At 40.9% G+C, this 26,464-nt stretch overlaps 1 protein-coding gene and 1 pseudogene across 9 annotated transcripts in view; one reads left to right on the top strand and one right to left on the bottom strand.

Annotated features, from left to right (window-relative positions):
- The window catches only part of WDSUB1 (WD repeat, sterile alpha motif and U-box domain containing 1), a 66,300-nt gene that overhangs the window by 38,788 nt on the left and 1,048 nt on the right, over positions 1-26,464 (bottom strand). For 5 of the 9 annotated variants that reach the window (XM_089328287.1, XM_051849524.3, XM_089328286.1 and 2 more), the window contains exons 2-6: positions 23,724-24,152; positions 21,373-21,557; positions 18,007-18,096; positions 10,503-10,596; positions 2,018-2,051 (exon numbers count right to left, since the gene is read on the bottom strand). In XM_089328287.1, coding sequence (XP_089184413.1) covers positions 2,018-2,051; positions 10,503-10,596; positions 18,007-18,096; positions 21,373-21,557; positions 23,724-24,121 — 801 coding nt within the window. In that variant the 5' untranslated portion in view covers positions 24,122-24,152. Of the gene's footprint in view, positions 1-2,017; positions 2,052-10,502; positions 10,597-12,922; positions 13,072-18,006; positions 18,097-21,372; positions 21,558-23,723; positions 24,153-26,464 lie in introns of those variants that run through there. The other 4 variants (XM_070070826.1, XM_070070827.1, XR_016230851.1 and 1 more) reach the window with 3 other exon arrangements.
- On the top strand, positions 8,159-8,976 carry LOC149127407 (large ribosomal subunit protein uL23 pseudogene; annotated as a pseudogene).

Below are 26,464 nucleotides of genomic sequence, written 5' to 3'. Positions count from 1 at the left end.
ATAAACACACATCATGTAATATATACATATACTTCATCAAACATTCAAATATGTTTGGGACCCAGAGATATTTTACAGAGAACATTTAGTGTTGTAACTATTTTGTGAATGTAAAATCTCATGAAAAGGTCAGGAGAAATATTAAGGATGTATTTTATTTTTATTTTTTTATTTATTTGACAGGTAGAGTTATAGACAGTGAGAGAGAGAGACAGAGAAAGGTCTTCCTTCCATTGGTTCACTCCCCAAATGGTCACCACTGCCAGCGCTGGACCAATCCGAAGCCAGGAGCCAGGTGCTTCTTTCTGGTCTCCCATGCGGGTGCAGGGGCCCAAGCCCTTGGGCCATCCTCCACTGCCCTCCAGGGCCACAGCAGAGAGTTGGACTGGAAGAGGAGCAACCGGGACTAGAACCAGCACCCATATGGGATGCCAGTGCCGCAGGCGGAGGATTAACCAAATGATCCACAGCGCTGGCCCCATTAAGGATGTATTTTAAAGAAATAGTGTACTGGGGGAAAAAAAAAAAAACCTAAATGAAAGATCTCCACGAGTGAGATCCCAGTGGAAAGAATGGGTCATCAAAGAAGGAGGTACCTTTCTCTGAAGGGAGGAGAGAACTTCCACTTTGACCATGGCCTTGTCTAAATATGATCAGAGTCAGTGAACTCAGGGGGCTTCCATAGCCTTGGCAGCTCATGACAAGAGCCTAGGGTGATTACTGATGCCATAAACAAGAGTGTCAATTTGTTAAGTCAACAATAGGAGTCACTGTGCACTTACTCCTCATGTAGGCTCTTTGTCCTTAGTGTGCTGTACATTGAGATTTAATGCTATAACTAGTACTCAAACAGTATTTTTCACTTTATGTTTCTGTATGGGAGCAAACTGTTGAAATCTTTACTTAATGTATGCTAAACTGATCTTCTGTATATAAAGAGAATCGAAAATGAATCTTGATGTGAATGGAAGTGGAGAGGGAGTGGATAAGGGGATAAGGGTTGCGGGTGGGAGGGACGTTATGGGGGGGAAGCCATTGTAATCCATATTCTGTACTTTGGAAATTTATATTCATTAAATAAAAGTTAAAAAAAATAGTGTAGCCTATCTGCTGGACCCTACTATATTTTGGTGATTTACTTCTCTAACTGCTGGCATAACTACAAACTGAACTCAATCATTACATGGCTCCATTCAACACTGATTTATCTTGGAGAATACCACATCTCTGTTACACGTCAGACATTCACTTTTCTGCATACTCAGGCAATTTGATTTTTTGCCCAGATGGATCCACAAAAAAATATCATTTTTCCAGTCCCAGGATAATTTACTCTTATGCTAGTCTCTAAATCTCAAAACTCTGAGAATGGTGGTCCACTATCAAGTACACTCTCTAAAAACCTTGATGTACACATTCATGAATACTTAGTAATTGACTGAATATATTTTCTTGATTCTGGTGCTTTTTCAATCTTTATCTTTTATGATCAGATTTAAAAACTGTCCACCTTGGGGCCGGTGCTGTGTCATAGCAGGAAAAGCTGCCACCTGCAATATTGACATCCCATATGAGCACCAGTTCCAGTCTCAGCTGCTCCACTTCTGATCCAGCTCTCTGCTGTGGCCTGGGAGAGCAGTGAAAGATGGCCCAAGTCCTTTGTCCACTGCACCCACGTGGGAGATCCGGAAGAAGCTCCTGGTTCCTGGCTTCGGATCGGCACAGCTCCAGCTATCAGGGCCATCTGGAGAGTGAACTAACAGATGGAAGACTCTCTCTCTGCCTCTCTGTAATTTTACCTTTCAAATAAATAAATAAATCTTTAAAAAAGAAAACTGCCCACCTTAAAATTGTTAATTAAGTATTTAAGAGCAAGCTTGCCTCAGAACAAATACCTGCATAATTATTTTAGCATTTATGAAAATGTAGAGATATTTTTCTATTATGTCTACATAAATTTAATTGAATATTCTAATAAATATAATTTACAAAGGTCACAAGATTTTGAAATACTTACAGTATCATATACTATGACAGACTTATCCACTGATCTTTGGAAGGAAAAAAGGAAATTATGAGTGAAAAGGTCTATAAAAAGAAATTATGCCATTTAAATAATTAATATTTTTCTAGCACTTCTACAACATTTTTAGAAAAGGCTAATAGTGACATACAAACATCGAGAAAGCAGTCTCTTACAGTTTATATGTAATAAACTTTTATTTTTTTATTTTATTTTATTTTTTTTTGACAGGCAGAGTGGACAGTGAGAGAGAGAGACAGAGAGAGAAAGGTCTTCCTTTGCCGTTGGTTCACCCTCCAATGGCCGCCGCTGCAGCCGGCGCACCGCGCTGATCCGATGGCAGGAGCCAGGATCCAGGTGCTTTTTCCTGGTCTCCCATGGGGTGCAGGGCCCAAGCACCTGGGCCATCCTCCAAAATTATACGATACGTAAGTCAAAAAATAACTATTTAAAATGGCATATTCTATTTATACTACATAGCCATAAATAGAATAGGCATCTAGGATGTTTAATTAAGACACAAGTCCAGGGTCCAGCTCCGTGGTGCAGTAGGTTAATCTCTCGCCTGCGGTGCAGGCATCTTACATGGGCGCCGGTTCTAGTTCTGGCTGCCCCTATTCTGATCCAGCTCTCTGCTGTGGCCTGGGAAAGCAGAAGATGGCCCAAGTCCTTGGGCCCTTGCATCCATGTGGGAGACCTGGAAGAAGCTCCTGGCTCCTGGCTTCAGATTAGCTCAGCTCTGGCCATTACCGTCATTTGGGAAGCAAACCAGTGGAATGGAAGACCTCTCACTCTCGAGCTCTACCTCTCTGTTACTCTTTCAAATAAATAATTGTTTTAAAAAAAACAAATTTACTTCTATTGTTTTCTCTAATATTAATAATAGTGTTTTTTACCACCCTCATATACAATGCATGGTGAGGAAATAGTATTTGTATATCAACAATATAAATGTTAATACTTTCTAAATAATATCTGTACTTATTATTACTAAAAGGTAGCTGATCACACTTATTAGAAGGTTTGAAATCCATTCTTTGCTCAGTTGGCCATCCAATGTTCATCACATGATATTAACTATAAAATCAATGTCATCAGTTCCAAATAGGAATTATACATCACCGTTTATTTTCAATGCATTAATGTTTCTTCCCATATAGAAAGGATTTGCAGTCTCTTACAAAATGTGACAAAAACAAGATAAATATTATGTGAGGAAACTACAGAGGAAAGGAACACAAGGATGAACCCGAGGGAGAGAAATGAAGGTTAAGATGAGTGTACAAAATACACGTAAGATCCAATCTACTTGGCTAAGGAGGGCTGCGGGGGCAGGGGACGCCCTGCAAAGTCGCTTCTGAGCTTCTTCAACAGCAATGCAAAAATAGAAATATAACCAGTTACACAATTAAGATAGAAAGACAATCCAGTCAGAAACAATATTAGCAGCTAACATTACTTGAGTATGTACATTAGACATAATTTATAGGCACTTTATGCAGTCCTAGATTCCTCAAGGTACAAACTGTTATCTCTGGAATACCTAGAATTCTTGGGGAAAAATCCATTTGTTCTGAGCATCTTAAAAACAACAACTACTAAGGAGTGATGCTAGCAAGATAGCACACTAGGGCTTCCTGGTACTCATCCCATTACAGAAACATCAATTTGAACAACTACCCATGCATGAAAACACCTTAATAAAAGATAAGAAAACCAAGTCTCTAGCTACAGCAACATGGCTAGGAATCAGGAGTGATTTTTCTTTTCCAACTTTTTTTTTTTAATAAAGATTTATGATGACAGGGACAAGCATTCTGGCACAACAGTTTAAAATGCTGTTTGTGCCACCTTCATCTCATACTGGAGTGCAGGTTTGAGTCTTGGCTACTCCACTTCCGATTCAACTTCCTGCTAATGTGCTTGGAAAAGCAGCAGATGGTCCAAGTACTTGGGTCCCTGTCATCCACATGCAGGATGGTGCTCCTGGCTTTGGCCTGCCCCAGCCCTGACTATTGCAGGTATTTGGAGAGTGAACCAACAGATGGAAAATCTCTCTTGACACCTTAATCTCAATCTCTCTCTCTGCCTTTCAAGTAAGATTAAAATAAAGGAACACAACATTTCTTTAAAAATTATTTTATGATGACAAAAGGAAAACCAGCCAACTGAAACTAATACACTCTAAAAAAATAAGTGAACCGGTTATAGAGTAAACTGGCTTTTGGTTACTTGATTACTTGAGCCTGGCCCTTCTAAACATATTAATAGCCAAAATTTCATTTGGAAACAGCTAGAACTCAGTCATGCTAATTTTATTTAGAAAATGGTCCTTCCATCTGGTTCCCATTACACTGTATCTTGAATACAATCCTCACTGGTGTCAAAACAACAACAAAACTAACAGGAAATTCCACCTTCTGAGACCACCACCAGATGCAATTAAAACTAAATCATTTGTGACATATCTCTTGAGAAGCAGGATCACCATTAGTAATCTTTATGAGTACTGAACAGGGAACACAGAAAATAGAGTAACATGCAGAAGTCCACAGATGGGAACAGCAAGCAGTTAGGCTGAAAATGCAGACAGGATATTTGAAAGGATAAAGCACCTCGAGTGTCTATCCAAGGAATTCAATTTCACAAGTAGCAAGTAGATAGCAGGTGAAGGCAGTGGGACAGATTCACTTGCAGATGAGATACAGAAATGAACGGAGAAGTAAAAGGCCCAACTATCAGAAGTCTATCAGAAACTATTAGAAGTCTTACAAATTTAAGCAAAAAGAATCCAGAGACCCACAGACTATCAGAGATAAAAAGGATTTTAAACTCACCTCCTATTGCCTCTCACCTAAAATGTTGACTCAAGAGCAGACTCAAAAAACCTCTGAACTATGAAAACAGAAAAGCCTGAACATACTCCCTAATTTGACACAGAATCAACAATAAACAAAAATTCCGGGCCGGCGCCGCGGCTCACTAGGCTAATCCTCCACCTAGCGGCGCCGGCACACCGGGTTCTAGTCCCGGTCGGGGCGCCGGATTCTGTCCCGGTTGCCCCTCTTCCAGGCCAGCCCTCTGCTGTGGCCAGGGAGTGCAGTGGAGGATGGCCCAGGTGCTTGGGCCCTGCACCCCATGGGAGACCAGGAAAAGCACCTGGCTCCTGGCTCCTGCCATCGGATCAGCGAGGTGCGCCGGCCGCGGCGGCCATTGGAGGGTGAACCAACGGCAAAGGAAGACCTTTCTCTCTGTCTCTCTCTCTCACTGTCCACTCTGCCTGTCAAAAAAAAAAAAAAAAAAAAAAAAAAAAAAAAAAAAAATTCCAACTGTTTGATGTCCCTGGTTGTAAACTGTTTGCACGCTATAAATCTTCCTCCAACTTTTCAGTACACACATTCCAGCACAATCTGTCCCGCACTGGACTTTTCGTTATGCGGCAGGTACTAGTATTCAAGCCTCGGATACGCTATCCCTAAGGTTTTGTAGTTCTCAAAAACCGCAACTGTGCTCATGCAAGAACACAAAAGAAAATACAATAGTTATTATCTAGACAGCTACTGGACAAGATCAGTAGCACATGAAATTACATGTATGACATGGAAGAGCATACAAAAAGACTCAAAGCAGATCCATTACACTGTCAAGATGCTGTACAGCAACATACATCAGCACCTAAAGCAGTTTGTTCCAAACTAACTTTGCACAGTGACCACAAAAGTCATCAAATGATGCTACCAACAATTAGTTCTTCAAGTCAAGTATGCTCCTAAAGTTGAAGATTTATTTTATACATCAATATTTTCTTTTTCTTTCTTTTTTTTTTTTTTTTTTTTTTTTTTTTTTTTTTTGACAGGCAGGGTTAGACAGTGAGAGAGAGAGAGAGAAAGATCTTCCTTTTCCATTGGTTCACCCTCCAGTGGCCACTCCAGTCGGTGTGTTGTGGCCGGCGCGCTGCGCCAATCTGAAGCCAGGAGCCAGGTACTTCCTCCTGGTCTCCCATGCGGGTGCAGGGCCCAAGCACCTGGGTCATCCTCCACTGCACTCCGGGGCCACAGCAGAGAGCTGGACTGGAAGAGGAGCAACCAGGACAGGACCGGTGCCCCAACCGGGACTAGAACCCGGGGTGCTGGCGCCGCAGGTGGAGGATTAGCCTAGTGCGCCACGGCGCCGGCCAATATTTTCATTTTCAATGCATTTGTTTCTTCTCACGCAGAAAAGATCTGCAGTCTCTTACAAGCCATGACAAAAACAAGATAAATATTATGTGAGGAAACTACAGAAGAAAGGCACACAAGGATGAAATTAGGGAGAGCAATGAAGGTAAAGATGAGTGTACGAAATACATGTAAGATCCAATCTACTTGGCTAAGGAGGGCTGCAAGGTTACTTCTGAGCTTCCTCCACAGCAATGCAAAAATAGAAATATAACCAGTTACACAATTTATGACAGAAACACAATCCAGCGCTTGGAAAAAAGACACCCATTCCCTAGACTGACAGCTAACAGAACTTCTTCTACCAAGTTCTTTACAGTGAGGATTTCTGAAACAGAAACGAAGTCCTCAACAATTCTTCCTGAATGAACACAGTGAGTCTCAAAAGAGCTGTTTTGTAATGTCCATCAGTACAGGCCAATGGTAAAAGGTCCATTCAGAAAGATCAGCAATAATAAAGAGGTAAAATGATGCTATACAATTCTTTGATGCTTTGGATTACATAAAAAATATATAGGAGTAGGCATTTGCCGTAGTAGTTAAGATGCCACTAAAGATGCCCGCATCCCACATCCGAATGCCTTCTGTGAAGAACCGTGAACATGGACTGGAATGCTACTGCCTGCTGGATGAGGCAGGAAAGCGAGGGGAGATAAAGTACATGAAAGTATTCGAAAGGAGAGTAGAAAGTAATCAAATAATGCTACTGTGTTCCAAACCGATGACTTCATAAATTAAGGCTTTGAACAATAAAAGCCAAGGTTAAAAATTTCAATAGAAAACTAAAAATCACAAAAAGTGAGAGTGGACTTAAAAAAGACAGCCAAATACAAATTCTAGAGTCAAAAAATAAAATAAGCAAAATTAAGAACTCCAGTGACCAGTTTAGCATCACATTAGCTGAGGCAAGAAATAGTAAACAATTCAGAAGGAAACACAGGAAACAGAAGAAAAGAGAAACAAAGAAAAACATGAGAGGATTAGACACATCAGGTTTACAACGAGAAAGTACACTTTATGTTTAATTAAAGTTCTAGAATCAGAGAAAAAAAGAAAGACACAGGTGATATCTAAAGAAAAAATGAGTTAGCATTTCCCAAAGCTGATGACATATCACTCAGCAGATAGAAAAGCTCGGACTGAGTAAAGATGCACTGACGTGAACTTGTAGAAAACCACAGAGAAATTTTAAAAGTAAAGCCAGAGAAAAAATATACTCAAAGGAACAATTAAACACATGCAAAGGAACAATGAAAATGAGACCAATTTCTCCACAGCAATTAAAAAAAAAGTCCTAAGTTGTATTTGTCCCAACAAAGCAAGGTTGGTTTAACATCTGAAAACCACTGTAATTCACCCACAGAAAAATTATGTGGTCATTTCAAAAGACAGAGGAAGAAAAATCATCTGATGAAATCCAACACTAGAAAAAAAAAGAACTAACAACACTTAATTCCCTGAGGCCTACAAAAGTCATATTTAATAATGAAAACTTCCCCCTTACCAAGGAAGAACGAGGCAAAGACACCTTACATCATTGTTTACACTATACTAGTAGTTATTAGCCAGTTCAGGAAGGCACAGAAGATAAAGGTATAAGAATTCTGTATACAAAAATTTTAAAATAAGATAATTTAAAGGTTCAGGAAGTCCTCCACCAATCATCTTCTCACAAACACACCCATTTGAAGAGCTAATCACACACCAATACATCTGAGGAAGAAGTGGGGAAGCCAGGTAAGACACCACAGTGCCCAGGTTTAGTATACAGCAAGACAAGACACATCAAAAAAGATGGGAAGTGAAGAGTTGCCCACCTGCTGCCTCAATTTCAAGCAGCACAATGTGGCCCTTGGGATAGAACTCACTCTATGCCTTAGTGCCAGCCCAGTACCATGCCTGCCACAGTGAAATCTACTGCCAGGCAGAGCCCAGACCCTTCCCCAGGCTAGCACCCACCCACTGAGCCTCCGAAACTGGGTTAGCCAAGTGGTGGAGAGACTGCCTCCTCTATTACCACCCTCCCAGTCTCAGGCAGCACGGAATGGAAGACTACCTATGGGGTGTGAGGCTAGAAAGCAAGCACCGGACTAAACACTGCACAGCAGAGATACATAATGGCCTTAAAAGGAAACTAAGCCTTTTCACCAAGATGGCGCCGAAGACGAAGAAGGAAGCTCCTGCCCCTCCTAAAGTCGAAGCCAAAGTGAAGGCCTTGAAGGCCAAGAAGGCAGTGCTGAAAGGCGTCCACAGCCACAAGAAGATCCACACATCCCCCACCTTCCGGCGGCCCAAGACACTACGCCTCCGACGGCAGCCCAAATACCCTCAGAAGAGCGCCCCCAGGAGAAACAAGCTTGACCACTATGCCATCATCAAGTTCCCCCTGACCACGGAGTCGGCCATGAAGAAGATAGAAGACAACAACACACTGGTGTTCATTGTGGATGTCAAGGCCAAAAAGCACCAGATCAAACAAGCTGTGAAGAAACTCTATGACATGGACGTGGCCAAAGTCAACACCCTGATCAGACCTGACGGCGAGAAGAAGGCGTATGTGCGGCTGGCTCCTGACTATGATGCTCTGGACGTTGCCAACAAAATTGGGATCATCTGAACGGAGTCCAGCTGGCTAATTCTAAATATATGTTTTTTCACCATAAAAAAAAAAAAAAAGGAAACTAAGTACATAGCAGCTGTCAATCCATCTCTCCACACCAACCCTGAGAGAGAAACTTTGTTCAGTGGGAAAAGTCAACAGGAAACCCCTAGCAGTTTCTATTCACACCATATACATCCAAGGCATTTACTGCTGGAGAACCCTGTAAAGCCCTTACAGGCCTGAGTCGTTTAGGGTGTTGCTTGGTTTTCACACCACTGCATTGCTCTGGAGAAAGAGAACATAAAGAAACTGACTACACTAAAATTACCAACCATGCAAAAGTAACTCCAGAGGCTGGTAAGATACTTGAAACATACATAACCAACAAAGAAAGGGCTCACATAAACACACACACATCAACAAAAACAAATCGATAGGAAAAAGATAACCCAAAGGAAAAATGAGCAACAGACCAAACAGGCATGTCATCAGAGGATATACATATGGCTAATAAAGGTTTCAAGCTCATTGCCTTGGAGAAAGCAAATTAGAAGCATAGTACAGTAACAACAGACATCTGTTAGAATAACTGACAATTAAAAGGCCTGCAATACCGGCCGGCGCCATGGCTCAATAGGCTAATCCTCCGCCTTGCGCACCAGCACACCGGGTTCTAGTCCCGGTTGCCCCTCTTCCAGGCTAGCTCTCTGCTGTGGCCAGGGAGTGCAGTGAAGGATGGCCCAAGTGCTTGGGCCCTGCACCCCATGGGAGACCAGGAGAAGCACCTGGCTCCTGCCTTCGGATCAGCGCAGCGCGCCAGCCGTGACAGCCACTGGAGGGTGAACCAATGGCAAATGAACACCTTTCTGTCTCTCACTGTCCACTCTGCCTGTCCAAAAAAAAAAAAAAAGGCTGCAATACCAAGTATAGGTTAGGACAAGAAAGAACATTGCTGGGGGCTGGCACTGTGGCACAGCAGGTTAACGCCCTGGCCTGAAGGGCCGGCATCCCATATGGGCACCGGTTCTAGTCCCAGCTGCTCCACTTCCAATCCAGCTCTCTGCTATGGCCTGGGAAAGCAGAACAAGATGACCCAAGTCCCTGGGCCCCTGCACCCGCATTGGAAACCCGGAGGAAGCTCCTGGCGGCTCCTGGCTTCGGACAGGCACAGCTCCAGCCATTGTGGCCAATTGGGGAGTGAACCATAAAATGGAAGACCTTTCTCTCTGTCTCTGCCTCTCTCCTCTCTGTGTAATTCTGACTTGCAAATAAATAAATAAATCTTAAAAAAAAAAAAAAAGAACATTGCCATAGGAATATTAATTATTCAATCACTTGGAAACACATAAGTGAATTTCACAAGTACACTCATAATGTTGGGTAAAGAAAGCCAGACACAAAATAATTCATACAATATGGTTTATTTGAAATCAGTTTAAAATTTCAAAAAGCAGCACCGCATATGATCTGAAGTGTCACCAAAAAGAGGCACTTGCAAAGTAACGGTTTCAGACACAGAAGCAGCAATATTCTCCTTCTTGCCCTGAGTAGTGCTTTGCACTGCTAGAATTATAATTCATCAAGCGCTTTCTCTTAGGAGCTTTTCTGAATGTCTGCTCTATTTCATGTCAAAACGGTTTAAGAAAATTAAATAACTTACCCCGAGACTAGCATCTGCCCATCGTGGGAAAAAGCACAAGCCAGAGCAGGAGCACAGTGCCCACTCAGTGTGCTTTTATATTTTAGTTCAAAACCTACAAATAGCAAGTTGAGAGAAATTAGTAAGCTGGTCACATACAAAATTTATTTTTAACCCAACATGACTTCACTTATTTGCTCAATAATCTTTGAGTGGCTAAAGAACACAAAAATTAAAAATCTGCATGCTCTGGTATCTATACATACAAGGAATTAACTGGAATACTGTCTCTTCAGTGGTTTCAAGAACTCAGTAATGGATGGAAGAAACAGTGTGCTTAGCAAAGGCTAGGGAGGGGGTAATTTTATACTACAAAATTAATTTTAAACAATATCACAAACAATTTTAGGGCCTGATGGAAAGAAAATAATTGACTGCAAAGACTAAAATAGTGAATGCTTTAATTTTTTAAAATCTGGCACTAGCAAAACATTTTCTTCTTCTGTAAATAAACAATCAAGGGTAATTTACATATCTTATAATTCCAATAAATCTTCATAACACTCTGATAAAGTATGATAACACTAAAATCCTTCTTATGCTTCCTAGAATTACTGAAAATAAATATCACTACTATTTTAAAGGTAAATAAAGGGAATTCAATATATATATTGGCAACCACCTATAAAAATAATTGTTACAAAGTTAGCCTGAGGGTGGCAAGGAAATAAGTGAAATCTATAACTCTGTAGGCACAAAATAAAGCCTTCTATGAAATGGCTCATAATAAAGACAGCAAAAAGGTCATCAGAGCAGGTGAAGGTTCAAAATAGAAAAAAAAAAAAAAAACTTGTTATCTGAAAGAGCAAATATGAACACTAAAGCCACTATGCTAAGTGCTAGAAAGTCTAAATGAACTGCAAAAGATTTTCATTCTAATAATGAAATCAAGCAAAAATACAAAGCTATAAACCAAATAAAATACGCAACATGACTATAAATATAGGTTATGTTCCCAGTATATGACCCAATGTCTGACTATTCCTCCCTACAAACAAGGAAGTCAAAGTATCAGGTATAAGAAAAATGCTTTATAAAAAGGCTTTAAACATTTTTTTTTTTATTTGACAGGAAGAGTTAGTGAGAGAGAGAGATAGAAAGGTCTTTCTTCCGTTGATTCACCCTCCAAATGGCCACTACGGCTGGTGCACTGTGCCATCCGAAGCCAGGAACCAGGCGCTTCCTCTTGGTCTCCCATGCGGGTGCAGTGCCCAAGCACTTGGGCCATCCTCCACTGCCTTCCCGGGCCACAGCAGAGAGCTGGACTTGAAGAGCAGCAGCCAGGACTAGAACCCAATGCCCATATGGGATGCTGGTGCCACAGGTGGAGGATTACCCAAGTGAGCCATGGCGCCGGACCCCTAAACTGAACATTTATAAACTATCGTATACTTTTTTTAAAAAAACATTTAAAAAATGTTTTTCAGACAACGAATGAACTGCTTTTTTTCAAACCATTAATCTGGACATCCACACACACAACTGCAGCTATTGTTTCTTACCAGGATTTCACTTCTGCTTAAAAGAAGCAGAAGGCCAAAAAAAAAAGTTTCAGCAAATTCAAAAAAATAATCACAAACCAACCATGTATCTTTTCTAACCACAAAGATAGTTCATTTATTTGGTGACTTTCCAGTTTCTTGATGTAGACACTAATTGTTATAAACATTCCTCTTAACACTGCTTTTGCTGTATCCACAAATTTTGATTTCTTGTAATCTTTGTTTCCAGAAATTTCTCTTTTGATTTCTCCTGCAATCCACTGTTCATACAGGAACATGTCTCCATGTGTTTGCAATATGTCCTAGAGATTCTTCAGTTGTTAATTTTTGGCATTTTCCTTTGTAATTCTATCTATTGTTATTACCAAGCACTTGGTCTTATTTATGCGATCCCTTTGACTCATGATCTCAACGTATATGATCAATTCCATACTTAATATGATCACTTTTTCATGTAAGATGGGATTAGTGCCACCCAGCTAAATGGGATTTGGAGTCCCATGGCAAGTTCACCCCTGAAGGGTAGGTCTGTGAGAATGTGTGCTGATCTGTACAGCTCCTCCCTCTCTCATTCCCATTCTTATTTTTAACTGGGATCTATTTTCAATTGACTTAAAGCATCTATGATTAATTCTATGTTAAGTAAGGAGTTTAGCCAATGGTATTAAGTAGAGAAGAAAAAAAAAATAAAGAAATAAAGTGAAATAATAAAGTGTTCCTGCACAGTCAAGACAAGGGCTGTTCAAGTAACTGCTTCTCCTAGTGTCTGTTTCACTTCTACAGGTTTCCTTTTAGGTGCTCTGTTAGTTGTCACAGATCAGGGAGAACATATGATATTTGTCCCTTTGAGACTGGCTTATTTCACTAAGTATGATATTTTCCAGATTTATCCATTTAGCTATAAATGAACAGATTTTTTTTAACTGCTGTGTAGTATTCCGTAGAGTACATATCCCACAGTTTCTTTATCCAGTCTTCCGTTGATGGGCATGTAGGTTGATTCCATGTCTTAGCTATTGTGAATTGAGCTGCAATAAACAGAGATGCAGATGTCTCTTTTATTTGCTGATTTAATTTCCTTTGGGTAAATTCCAAGGAGTGGGATGGGTGGGTCACATGGTAGGGCTATATTCAGATTTCTGAGGTATCTCCATACTGTCTTCCATAGTGGCTTTACCAGTTTGCATTCCCACCAACAGTGGCTTAGGGTACCTTTTACCCACATCCTCGCCAGCATTTGTTGTTTGTTGATTTCTGTATGAAAGCCATTCTAACTGGAGTGAGGTGAAACATTGTGGTTTTGATTTGCATCGCCCTGAAGGCTAGTGATCTTGAGCATTTTTCATGTGTCTGTTTCCCATTTGGATTTCCTTTTTTGAGAAATGTCAATATGGAAAAATCTTCCATGTTTGTGGAATGAATCAATATAATCAAAATGTCCATACCATCCAAAGCAATTTACAGATTAAGTGCAATCCAAATCAAAATACCAATGCATTCTTCTCAGATCAAGAAACAATGCTAAAATGTATATGAAAACACAAAGATCCCAAATAGCTAAACCAAGCTTGTACAACAAAAGCAAAGCTGGAGGCATCAGAATACCAGATTTTAAGACACATTACAGGATAGTTATAATCCAAACAGCCCAGTACAGGCAAAAAAAAAAAAAAAAAAAAAATAGATGTGTAGAGCAATGGAACAGAATAGAAACTAACTTACATTTGACAAAGAAGCTAAAATCAACCCCTGGAACCTGGAGAATCTCTTCGACAAATGGTACTGGCAAATGCTGGATCTCTACATTCAGAAGTATGTAACAAGACCCCTACCTTACACTTTACATCAAAATCCATTCAAAATGGATCAAGATCCTAAATCTACAAGCCAATACCATCAAATTACTTGAGAACATCTGGGAAATTCTACAGGAAATTGGCATAGGCAAAGACTTTTTGGAAAAGACCCCAGAGGCATAGGTAATCAAAGCCAAAATTGGCAAACGGAAATATATTAAGCTGAGAAGCTTCAGCACTGCCAAAGAAACATTCAGCAAAGTGAGAGGCAATAGACAGAATGGGAGAAACTATGCAACTGATAAAGGATTAATATCCAGAATCTATAAAGAGCTTGAGAAACTCAACAAAATCAACAATCCAGTTAAGAAATGGGCAAAGGACTTGAGCAGGCATTGTTCCAAAGAGGAAATTCAAATGGACAACAGACACTTCAAAAAATGCTCAGTAGTGGCCGGCACCGCGGCTCAATAGGCTAATCCTCCACCTTGCGGCGCCGGCATACCGGGTTCTAGTCCCGGTCAGGGTACCGGATTCTGTCCTGGTTGCCCCTCTTCCAGGCCAGTTCTCTGCTGTGGCCCGGGAGTGCAGTGGAGGATGGTCCAAGTGCTTGGGCCCTGCACCCGCATGGGAGACCAGGAGAAGCACCTGGCTCCCGGCTTCGGATCAGCGCGGTGCGCAGGCCGCAGCGGCCATTGGAGGGTGAACCAACGGTAAAGGAAGACCTTTCTGTCTGTCTCTCTCTTTCTCACTGTCCACTCTGTCAAAAAAAAAAAAAAAAATGCTCAGGAGTGCCAGCGCTATGGCATAGCTGGTAAAGCTGGAGCCTGCAGTGCCAGCCTCCCATATGGAGGCCGGTTCGAGTCCCGGCTGCTCCACTTCTGATCTAGCTCTCTGCTATGGCCTGGGAAAGCAGTACAAGATGGCCCAAGTGCCTGGGCCCCTGCACCTGTGTGGGAAACCAGAGGAAGTTCTTGGCTCCCAGCTTTGGATCGGCACAGCTCTAACCGTTGCAGCCAATTGGAGAGTGAACCAGCAGATGGAAGACCTCTTTGTCTCTCTGCCTCTCCTTCTCTCTGTGTAACCCTGACTTTCAAATAAATAAATAAATCTTTAAAAAAAAAAAAAAAGCTCAGGTTCACTAGCCATCAGGAAAATGAAAATCAAAACCACAATGAGGTTTTACCTCACCCCAGTGGAATGGCTCTCATACAGAAATCAATAAACAATAAATGCTGGTGAGGAAGTAAGGGGAAGGGATACCCTAATCCACTGTTGGTGCGATTGTGGAAACGATATGGAGATACCTCAGAAATCTGAATTCAGACCTACCATATGACCCAGCCATCTGTACCGTTCATTGCAGCTCGATTCACAATAGCTAAGGCATGGAATCAACCCAGATGTACATCAACTAATGACTGGAAAAAAATTATGATACACACACACACACACACACACACACAGTGGAATACTACTCAGAGGTTAAAAAAAAAATGAAATCTTGTCTTTCCCAACAAAATGGATACAACTGGAAACCATTATACTTAGTGAAATAAGCCAGTCTCAAAAAGACAAATACTATATGCTTTCCTTGATATGTGGTAACTAATAGAATACCTAAAAGTTGATGTTTAAAAGTGAAATTGACATTTTGAGATTCGAAGACTGTTTACAGCCCTTGTCTCAGATGTTAAAGAACAGGTTTTTTTCCCTTCAGACTATCTGTTGAACTTTCATTTAGTGTAAAGTTAATACTATAACTATTATGTAAATATGTCTTTGTAAAAATTCTGAGAATAGGAGGAAGAGGAAGAAGGGTGGGAGTGCTGGGCAGGAAAGATTAAATTGAGAAGTATCACTATGTTCTTAAATCTGTATATATGAAATACATGAAACTTGTATACCTTAAAAATTTTTTTAAATTATTTAAAATTTTAAAAGGAAGAAACATGATGAAGAACCTGGGTAGACCAGATAAAAGGAACTCTTATCCTCACCAGCAAACCACACATTAAATTAAGTACTAAGTGTAACCTAACAGGCAACGGATAGCTACATTTCTTCTCAAAAAGCAATGTACTGGGCGGCGCCGCAGCTCACTTGGCTAATCCTCCACCTGTGGTGCCAGCACCCTGGGTTCTAGTCCCGGCTGTGGCACCAGATTCTGTCCCGGTTGCTCCTCTTCCAGTTTAGCTCTCTGCTGTGGCCCGGGAAGGCAGTGGAGGATGGCCCAAGTGCTTGGGCCCTGCACCCGCATGGGAGACCAGGAGGAAGCACCTGGCTCCTGCCTTTGGATCAACGCGATACGCCAGCTGCAGCACGCCGGCTGCAGCGGCCATTGGAGGGTGAACCAATGGCAAAGGAAGACTTTTCTCTCTGTCTCTCTCACTGTCCACTCTGCCTGTCAAAAATTTAAAAAATAAAAAAAAATTTAAAAAAAATAAGGAAGGTACTAATAAAGATATAAGGGTAGATGGATGAAGAGAATGAGAGGTGGATCAACAGCAAATCAGAAATGGAAACTAATTTTGGGAGGGCAGGAAGCAGATTAACCAATAAAGCAGTAATGGAGGGATAACAGCACATAGGGCAAAGGTAGGATCAGAAAGTTACTCTGACCTAGAAAACTCTTCCAGTCTTAGGACTATCAACAACTGAGAAAAGGAAAATCAGAATGATACAGATAATACACTTGAAAACAGAAAGGTTAACTCAGAGTCGGTACATGGAATGCTAATACCTATTTCCAATCCCTCCCCAAGCCCACCCACAGCATGTTCCACAAAAGACAGGGGCTATCCAAAGGCAAAGCTTTTCTAAGGAAAATAATGACTGCAGCATGGGGAGCTCTAGGGCCACACAGACATCCATCTCTTCACCCTCCTCTCCAGCATGGGTCAACTCCCCACCTCCTTCATCCAAAAGGGAACCAGTAACAACAAAGGCCTTCTAAACATGTGACTATCTAGTTCTTTTCTTTAAAAAAAAAAAAAAATTATTTGAAAGAGTTACAGAGAGAGGGATCTTCTATCTGCTGGTTCATGCTCCAGATGGTTGCAACAGCCCAGGCTGGGCCAGGGCTAAGCCAGGAGTCAGGGGCTTCAGCCAGGTCTCCCACACAGGTGGCAGGGCCCAAGCACTTGGGCCATCTTCTACTGCTTTGCCCAGGCCATTATCAGCAAGCTGGATTGGAAGTGGAGCAGTTGGGACATGAATCAGTGTCTATATGGGACACCAGTATCACATGTGTCAGTTTACCCGCTATGCCACAAGGCCAGCCCTGTCTAGTTTTTAATATACTCAGAACACTACAGATCACCAGACATTGGAAAAGAGCAAAATGAAACAGCAGAATCAGGGTAAGGAAAAATGGGCCCAAGAGCAAAGAAAGAAAAGAAAACAGAGGGAACTTAAAAACAAATGAACAACAATAACAAAACCCAATTGACATCCTGAGAGTTTTGCGATGATCATACATTCATAAACTAAAAGGGCCTTATAAAAAGGAAACAAAAAAGTACTTTTAGAAATTTGCGATGTGAGTGATGAAGTGAAAAATTCTAAAGAGGGTTAAGATAAAGCTGAGAATTTTTCTGCAAGTAGAAAAAAAACTTGAAAGAGGTACATAGGGGAAAAATATAAGACATCAAGGAACAGTTCAAGAGGTCCAACAACTCAACTGATGGGAGTCAGGAAAAGCAGGGAAAATAGACAAGAGTTTATTAAGGAAATAATATAAAGGAACAACGTATTTCAAAACTGAACAACACAGCCTCTTGACTGAAAGGGTCACCTGAGGGAGTAGCACATTGAATGGGAAAAGGACCCACAAATATCAAAAAACAGTAACTAAGTGAATCAATACAAGGACAGTGGCATAAATAATGTTTACAGAAACTGTGAAAATCACCAAGAGCTAAAAACGTTATCAAGCGCAAAGCAGTTCCCTCTCGAGGACAGGAATATGTGTGATGAGATGGGGGTGAAGTCAGAATCAGCAGTGAGCACCTAATTTTTAATTCATGTGTATGAATTATTTGATTAGAAGTTTCTGAAAATATATTTTTACAATCACTTTCAGACATCCAGAGTACCTTATGTAAAAAGACTAAACAAGTTTTTTCCAGATCATAAAAAGTTTAGACACACTAGTAGAATACATACCTAAGATATGGGTAGAAACAAGCCAAATTTTGACTAGGCAGTCCTGACCACATGATGCCAATCGAAAAAACTGAAGGTACTGCTCTCCACCTAAAAATGTACATTTATTTTAAAATAAATAAAAATAACTGATAAAACATAAACTCAAAAACTTTCAATTTCTTATAGTGAGATCTGTTGATGCGATTCACTTAATGTTCACAAGAAACATGTTAACTTACCCCACCTAATGAAACACTTGTTAAAGACTTTCTTTTTAAAAAGTTGCAACAATAAAAAGTCTTTTATTTACCTTCCACTAAGAATAAAATTCAAAGCTGCAAGGTTTCAGTGTTTAGATACTAAAGTAGGGCATCTTCCAATGCAATTTTAGGGGCTTTAAGGCTAACGCTGTTGGGAAAACTTAGAAGAGTCAGTCATAATCAGAATGTTAACTTTCTTAGGATGTATTTTTTTTTAAGTTTGGTCTATAATTTGAACAGAATAATAATTGGAATTTTTTCCATTTGCTTTAATGAAGATATAGGCTGGCACTACATAAATCCAAAATAACAAATCAGCCTATTCAGTGGGAAATACTACATAATTTAAAGACAGTAATCAATTAAACTTGGCATCTCGAAAATCCACTTAGTAGTTTGCTTACTTAGACAATTTCAGTGTATTGTTACAAATCCAGTAGGTGAACTTCCTAATTATTTGTGAGTAATATAAACACTGATATTGTCACCTTGATGTTATATGCATCCCACCTGATATCACAGATGCTGTTCCAACAGAGAGGGCACAGCACTCATATAAAGCATAACTAAGAAGCTTAATTTTCATCTTATGATTGCACTCAGATTTTAAAATATTTAGCAGATGTACCGATTTATACACTTGGGTATGTAATTTTTTCTATGGACTCTGTCTTTGTAGAAAGCAGGTGTTTTATTAACATACAACAAAGTAATGCTTGTTTCATTGGAGGTTTCTCTAACTCTGTAATAGAGTCCCACATTTCAATAGCATTTTGGTTTTTGTAGCACAGTTTCAGTCAAAGTATAACTCTTCACAGAGAACCCTTGATGAACATAAGTAATTCCAGTGATCAGTAAAAGTTTTTTGTTTCTTTTTTTAAGATGTATTTGAAAGGCAGAGTGACAGGGAGCTCCCATCTGCCTCGTTTATTCCCCAAATGTTGACAATGGGTGAGGCTTAAGCCTAGAACAAGGAATTCAGTCTGGGTCTCCCATGAGGGTTACAGGAACTCAATTACTTGAATCATCACTGCTACCTCCCAGGAAGGAATTGGAAGGAAGCTGGAGTTAGGACTCTAACCCAAGGACTTGCAAGTGGATGGGACACAAGTATCTCAACTAGCAGATTCAACATCCACTCTACTAAGTTTTTTTAAGCTAAATACTCAATAAAAGGCTTAGAGCAAACATGAATTATTAAATCTGATTAGGAAAACCAATTTTTTTTGTTTCTTGACTGAATAGTTTCTTTCCAATTCTGAATTATGTTACGTAATTAGAATTCAGCTAGGACAATGGAAAATTACAGAGCTTAAAATGCCTGTGCTTGATATTTAAATATAATATTAGAAATGTACTTTTCCTCAGGAAAACTATTTAAGTTTCAGTATAACCGAACCCAAGCTTTCTTCATCAGTTAAAAACTGGAGAGATCCTTTATCCTCAGGTGCAAATGAGAACATAAATTTAAGCAAAATGTCACAAAAGAGTCAATGTCCCGGTATTCACAGACATGAACACCAAATCAAAGAGTAACAAGTCCAAAGTATATGTACTTAATATTTTAAGTAGGCACAGCCTAACTGCCATAATTCCTATGATAACTACTTGAAAATCAAGTAACAAAGGCCAGTGTTGTGGTGCAGCAAGTTAAGGCAGGCTTGTGAAGCCGACATCTCATAGCAGAGTGCTGGTTTGAGTCCCAGCTGCTCCACTTCCAATCCAGCTCCTTTCTAGCATGCCTAGGGAAACAGTGGAAGATGGCCCAAGTGCTTGGATCCCTGCCCCCAGTGTGGGAGACCGTGATGGAATTCAGGCTCCTGTTTTCACCTGATTCAGCCCTAGCCACTGTGGTCATTTGGGTATTGAACCAGTAGTTGGAAAATCTCTTTCTTCTCTGTCTCCCCCTTTCACTCTGCCTTTCAAGTAAATAAAATAAATCCATTTAAATAACTATACTTTTAGAATGTGGTATTTCCCTAAATACTGTTTTTAAAATGCAATGTGAAAATAAAAGACTATTAAAAAACGATCTGGATTTAGTGCAGAGAGCTGGGGAGGCTCAACTGAAGTGATTTTTCAGACAAAATCTAAAGGAGCCATGTAAAACCCGGAAAAAGAAACACGCAAGGAATGAAAGAAGGCAAGAGAGAATGCACAAAGCCAAGAATGATTTGAGACTAGGGAGAAATAGAATATAAAAGTACTACAGACTTTGCTTTTTGGATTTGGGCTTTTATCTAACTTAATTACATCTTAACAATTCGCTGACAGATCTGAAATGGGGCAATGCCAAGGCAACCCTGTCCAAGTCTGGACCGGTGGTGCCCAGTAACACAATGACTGAGCCACACACAGCTACCAAAAACCTGAAATGTGTCTGGTTCAAACAGATATGCTTACAGCTCTAATATATATCAGATTTCAAAGACTTAGCACAAAAATGGGTAAAATATCTCATTAACAATATCGATTGGTTTTCAATTATCAAAATATTGATTAAAATGTATTTAAATTAATTTCATCTAGAAAAAATTTAATTTACCTATGTATCTTGCATTATATTGCTATAGACAGCAACAGTTTGGTGACAAGACTGGAGAGGTCAAAGGCAGAGCTTTCATCCTAACACAAAAAATGAAAACAAAGACAATTTCCCAATTGTGCTTAAGCCCAAGATGCTATATGCAGGAGCATTTTAAAACAGGATTATGTTGTCAAAAAACTTATAAAGTTAACTTTTGGAAGATTAAGCTAGTTAATAGAAAATAGCTTGTTTCCAATTTTTTAATTTCACATTTCTATTTAAATATCAAGATAGTGTATTTTAAAGATCACAATGAAACCAACGGGGTAAAGTTCTCTAAATTGTCATATTCAAGAACTCCTAATCTGTTGTATCAAGTTATCCACTACATATACTAAAGTGTATGTAATATTTCTTCATGATTTTATATTAAAAAAAGATTTATATTAAAAAAGATACAGAAAGATGGTTCCTTAAAAGGAATGAATTGAGAGCTCCTGACTTTACTAATGATGAAATGAAAATGAATAAAAGAACAAAAAGACATGAAAATTACAAAAAGGAATCTCTAGTACTTAAAAGAGTAAAAATACTAACCAGAAACTGGCTGTGAAGAAAAATCACAGCAGGTAATTCCAAGATCATGCGCTTTTTCACTATGCAGACATCTCATTTTATCATCCCACACTGTTAAATCTCCACACGAGGAGCCAGTGACCAAGAAGCTTCCATTAGGAGAAAACGCACAGGCCACCAAGGAGCCATCCTTAACACTACCACATCTGAAATAAAAGCAAGAAAGGGGATTTTCATTTTGGAACATCCGTACTATATATCATAGTAGATAACAGCAGCCTGATACCGTCAAAGGAGGAGAAAAGCTATAACAGAACTAGAGAGAAAGGGAAGCTGATACCTACAGAAACAAAGTATCACTTATATGCTATCAATGGACATATGCTTTCCAAAAATAAGGAAGAACTAACACAATTAAGCCTAAATTACAGAGATCTACACCAAAGTTCTTTATGTCTGTATTTTCCCTTATAGGCAACTCAATATGAAAACACTAAAATCTATAAAACTCCATAAGCAGTGAGGCAGGTGTTGTGGTGCAGAAGTTTAAGCTGCCTCTTGCAACACCCACATCCCATGTCAGAGTCCCAGCCTGATGCACACTGGGAGGCAGAGGACGACAGCTCAAGGGCTTGGGCCTCTGTCACCCATATGGGAGACACGGATGAAGTTCCAGGCCCCTGGTTTCAGCTTGGCCCAGCCCTGGTTGTTGTGGCTAGGAAGTAAAGCAGCAGATGAAACCTCTCCCTCCCCCTCCCCCTCCCCCCTCTCCCCCTCCCTCTCCCTCAACAGTACCAACTACAGCCATATATGTATTTTTAAAAAGACAGTATGAGAGGTCAGCACCTTGGCTCACTTGGCTAATCCTCCACCTGCAGCGCCGGCATCCCATATGGGTGCCGGGTTCTAGTGCCGGTTGCTCCTCTTCCAGTCCAGCTCTTTGCTGTGGCTTGGGAGGGCAGTGGAGGATGGCCAAGGGCTTGGGCCCCTGCACCCACATGGGAGACCAGGAAGAAGCACCTGGATCAGCACAGCGCTGGCCGTAGCGGCCATTTGGAGAGTGAACCAATGGAAGAAAGACCTTTCTCTCGGTCTCTCTTGCTCACTGTCTATAACTCTGTCAAATAAATTTAAAAAATAAAAAAAATTAAAAGATAGTATGAACCCATTTTTAATGAAAAACACACTATTGGAATCAAATGTATTTTGAACTTCTGTATTAAAATCACCCAGACATACTAGTAATGCCTTTAAACCCAAATTCAAATATAAATTTTTTATGGAAAGAAAATGTTGTGAACAAGTTAAAATTATCTTGCAGGGAAGGGCGGGCATTTGGGCTGTTAAGAGCCTGAATTACAGTCCTGGCTTTGTTCTAAATTCTAGCTTCCTGCTAATGCATACCCCAGGAGGCAGCAGGTGACAGCTCTTGCCACACACATGGGAGACCTAGTGTGAATTCTTAAATTTCTAACTTCAGCCTGGCCTAGCCCTGGCCTTTGGGGGCACGGAGAATGAACCAGTGAACGGGAACTCTCAAAATAAATAGACAGTAAAACACACACAAACACATACACTCTTCACTTCTTCATCCCAAAGCCCTGACCTTAAACGAGCACCTGGCCAGCTGAGGGAGGCTAGATCTGTGCTCTGTATGATGCCAGAGGACAACGAGGGAGAAGCACAGGAGGTTGTTTTACCTAGCAACATTTTAAACACGAATTGTTTTTACTGCCATTCAACTATACACTTAAAAAACGTTAAAATGGTAAATTTCATGTTATGTGTATTTCACCACAATATAAATGGCTATGATCTTAATGTTGGTAAGTTGCAACAAAACATTACATGGTAAGTAAACTGATGTATCTTTTCCCAAAAGAGTTTTTCCGGTGCGTTTTTAAAGAAATCGTCAGCAACTCATCAGCACCACCACAGTCGTAAGTTGTGTCCTCCGGGCTTGGTCCTCACCCAGCAGGTATCCCCAGTCCGGGAAAGGACTGCGTGGCGTCACTGGCCATACCACCACTGCTTTATTACTGAGAACGGTTGTGCCGTGACTGACAAAAATGAAACCAAAAATTACCAAAGCTTATTCAAAAGACTGCTTTCTTTGCCTAACTCTTACAGTTTTAAAAAAAGGAAAGAAATGAAAGTCTAATAAGATCAGTCTTTATTTTAAAAAGATTGGAAATTTAAAACATCTGTCCATTTTCTTGACCTTTAGACAGATGAAAAGGTTTCCCAGTGCTTTAGGAAAACTATCTACTTCCTAAAGTCATCAAAGTTATTTTGGGCTGTTTTCTTTTCCTTCTTGACTTTATTTAGGAGGGTCTATCTTGGGAAAACAAACAGGACTTAGATATGCATACCTATGCAACTTGTGCGACTGCGCATTCCACAAGACAACTGTTCCATCAGCTGCGCCTGACGCCAAACAAGTGGAGTCTGGGGAGAAGCGGCAGACCCGCACGGGGCTCCCACTGGGCTGTTCCATCACCGCCAAAGTCTGTCCGTTCTGAGTATTCCATAGGACAGTGGTCCCATCTGTCGAACACGAAGCCAACACGTGTCCTGAAGGGGAGAAACAGCAGCAGTGCACAGCGTAGGAGTGGAACTTCAGTGGAGAGTGTGGCAGTTCCGTGAAGTCACCTAAGGAGTACAGGCGGATGCTTTTGTCCAGGGAGCAGGTGGCCAGGAGGGAAGAGGAGAAGGCACAGCAGCTGACGTCATCACCATGATGGGCCAGTGTGTGGAGTAGCGTCACCATGTTCCTCACTGGATGTAAACCAGCCTGCAGTCTTTAAACAGATAAAGGTTACTCCATCCTGGGAGTCAGATAAATGCAACATCAATCCATATAAAAGGGCCAAAACCAATTCAAGACTTTTCTCAGCGAAAGATCCTACATTGATGTTGTTAAAGGACAATCTACTGCTTGGGACAGGGATAACTTGGAGAGACAGAAACATTTATAAAACTGTAAGCTCTGAGGATGGTCACAGCCACCACTGTAGCACAACTCCTGAGAAAGACTCTTGCCGAGTAACTTCAGACTGATTTGATGTTGAACTTCCAAAACCTCGGGTATTTATTTCATCTTTGAAACCTTCCCCATAACGAATTAATTCTACACACTGCCTCGTTCCAGATCTGCTCATCTCAAACCCCAAAGGCTTCTTTTAACTCTTAAACTGTCTCAGCTGCTCCTTCCACAGGGCGGGGCCAAGGCTATTTGCTCTGCCTTTAAGATGCAACCGTGTGATTCACTCATAAAAAAAATAACAAAATTTAAGTGGCAATATTGAAAGCTATATTGTCATATGTCAACTAACAAAGAACAAAATAATATAATACATTTAGGAGAGGAACCATCCCTGGGTAAAACAAAGAAACCAAAAAGAAAGAGTGGCAAAACAAGGACTTATCCCTCAAGAACAAATTCAGAAATTCACAATAAAACCCAAACTCCTCTCCGAGGCCAAGAAAATCCTGTGTGGAGTGCTTTGTGCTTGTCTGCTCAGATCTCAACACTTGCCTCTCCCTCTCTTCTTCTCATCTTTCCTGGCCAACCTCGATCCAGTCCTCCCATCTTCATAGAGTGGTTTTCTTTCAGCAGAACTGCCCTTGGGATCTTATTTCTCATGTAGGTCTCAGTTTCAGGGTCCTTCCTCAGAGCAGGTGTCCCTGAAGCAGGGACACTACTATCTCTCAGCTAGCACATCAGCCTGTCTTAATTCTCAGTCTGGCAATCACTAGCACGATCAGATACTTTTTGTCTCACAACTAGGATGTAAATTCCAAAAGAGTAGGCACTTTGCCCTTCTAGCTCATTTCTTATACCCGCTACATGTCAAGACAGCATCAGGCACCTAAGATGTTCAAATATGTAATTTGTTGAATATTTCAGTTTTTTCTCTAAATCCAGTTGAGTTCTAGCCTTTAAATGTTACACCCAAATATATGACGGGTTTTCTTTTTTTATAGATTTGTTTATTTATTTGAAAGTGAGAGTTACACAGAGGGAGGAGAGGCAGAGAGAGAGAGAGAGAGAGAGGTCTTCCATCCGCTGGTTCACTGCCCAATTGGCCACAATGGCCAGAGCTGCGCCGATCCAAAGCCAGGAGCCAGAATCTCCTTCTGGGTCTCCCACGCAGGTGCAGGGGCCCAAGCACTTGGGCCATCTTCCACTGCCTTCCCATGCCACAGCAGAGATCTGGCTCAGAAGTGGAGCAGTCAGGACTCGAACCATATGGGTTGCTGGCACTGCAGGCTGCAGCTTTACCTGCTACACCCTAGCACCGGCCCCCCCAAATAAATAAATCTTAAAAAAATACATTCATGGAGAATGCATAAATACGAAAAAAATTATCCATGGATTTCAAAAAAAATTTGCAGCAAAATAAATTTATCTTTTTATTTTATTTTATTTATTTATTTATTTTTTTGACAGGCAGAGTGGACAGTGAGAGAGAGAGACAGAGAGAAAGGTCTTCCTTTGCCGTTGGTTCACCCTCCAATGGCCGCCGCGGCTGGCGCACCGCGCTGATCTGGTGGCAGGAGCCAGGAGCCAGGTGCTTTTCCTGGTCTCCCATGGGGTGCAGGGCCCAAGGACTTGGGCCATCCTCCACTGCACTCCCTGGCCACAGCAGAGAGCTGGCCTGGAAGAGGGGCAACCGGGACAGAATCCGGCGCCCCAACCGGGACTAGAACCCGGTGTGCCGGCGCCGCTAGGTGGAGGATTAGCCTAGTGAGCTGCGGCGCCGGCCAATAAATTTATCTTTTAAGTCCAGTTCTCTCATATTACATATATGCATATGGAATATAATATGAAATCATAAAAAAATAAGGCTAGCAAATGTAAAAAAAAAAAAAATTCTGACATTGATTGGAAAATGGTGTAGAAGGAGGCAGTAATCACTCCTGCTGAAAGAACAGGCAAAACCTGTTCTTAATTTGGGGGCCGTCTGCAGTGCCGGCATTCTGTGTATGTGCAGGCTGGAGTCCCAGCTGCTCCTCTTCCAATCCAGCTCCCTGCTAACGTGCCTGGGAAAGCCGTGGAAGATGATTCCCTATCCTTGGGCTTCTGCATCCACACGGGAGACCCAGATGA

This window comes from Oryctolagus cuniculus, chromosome 3 (assembly GCF_051225735.1).
Source record: "Oryctolagus cuniculus isolate XC-2025 breed Fujian yellow rabbit chromosome 3, ASM5122573v1, whole genome shotgun sequence".
Classification (NCBI taxonomy): Eukaryota; Metazoa; Chordata; class Mammalia; order Lagomorpha; family Leporidae; genus Oryctolagus; species Oryctolagus cuniculus.
This window is presented reverse-complemented; position numbering and strand designations above follow the sequence as displayed.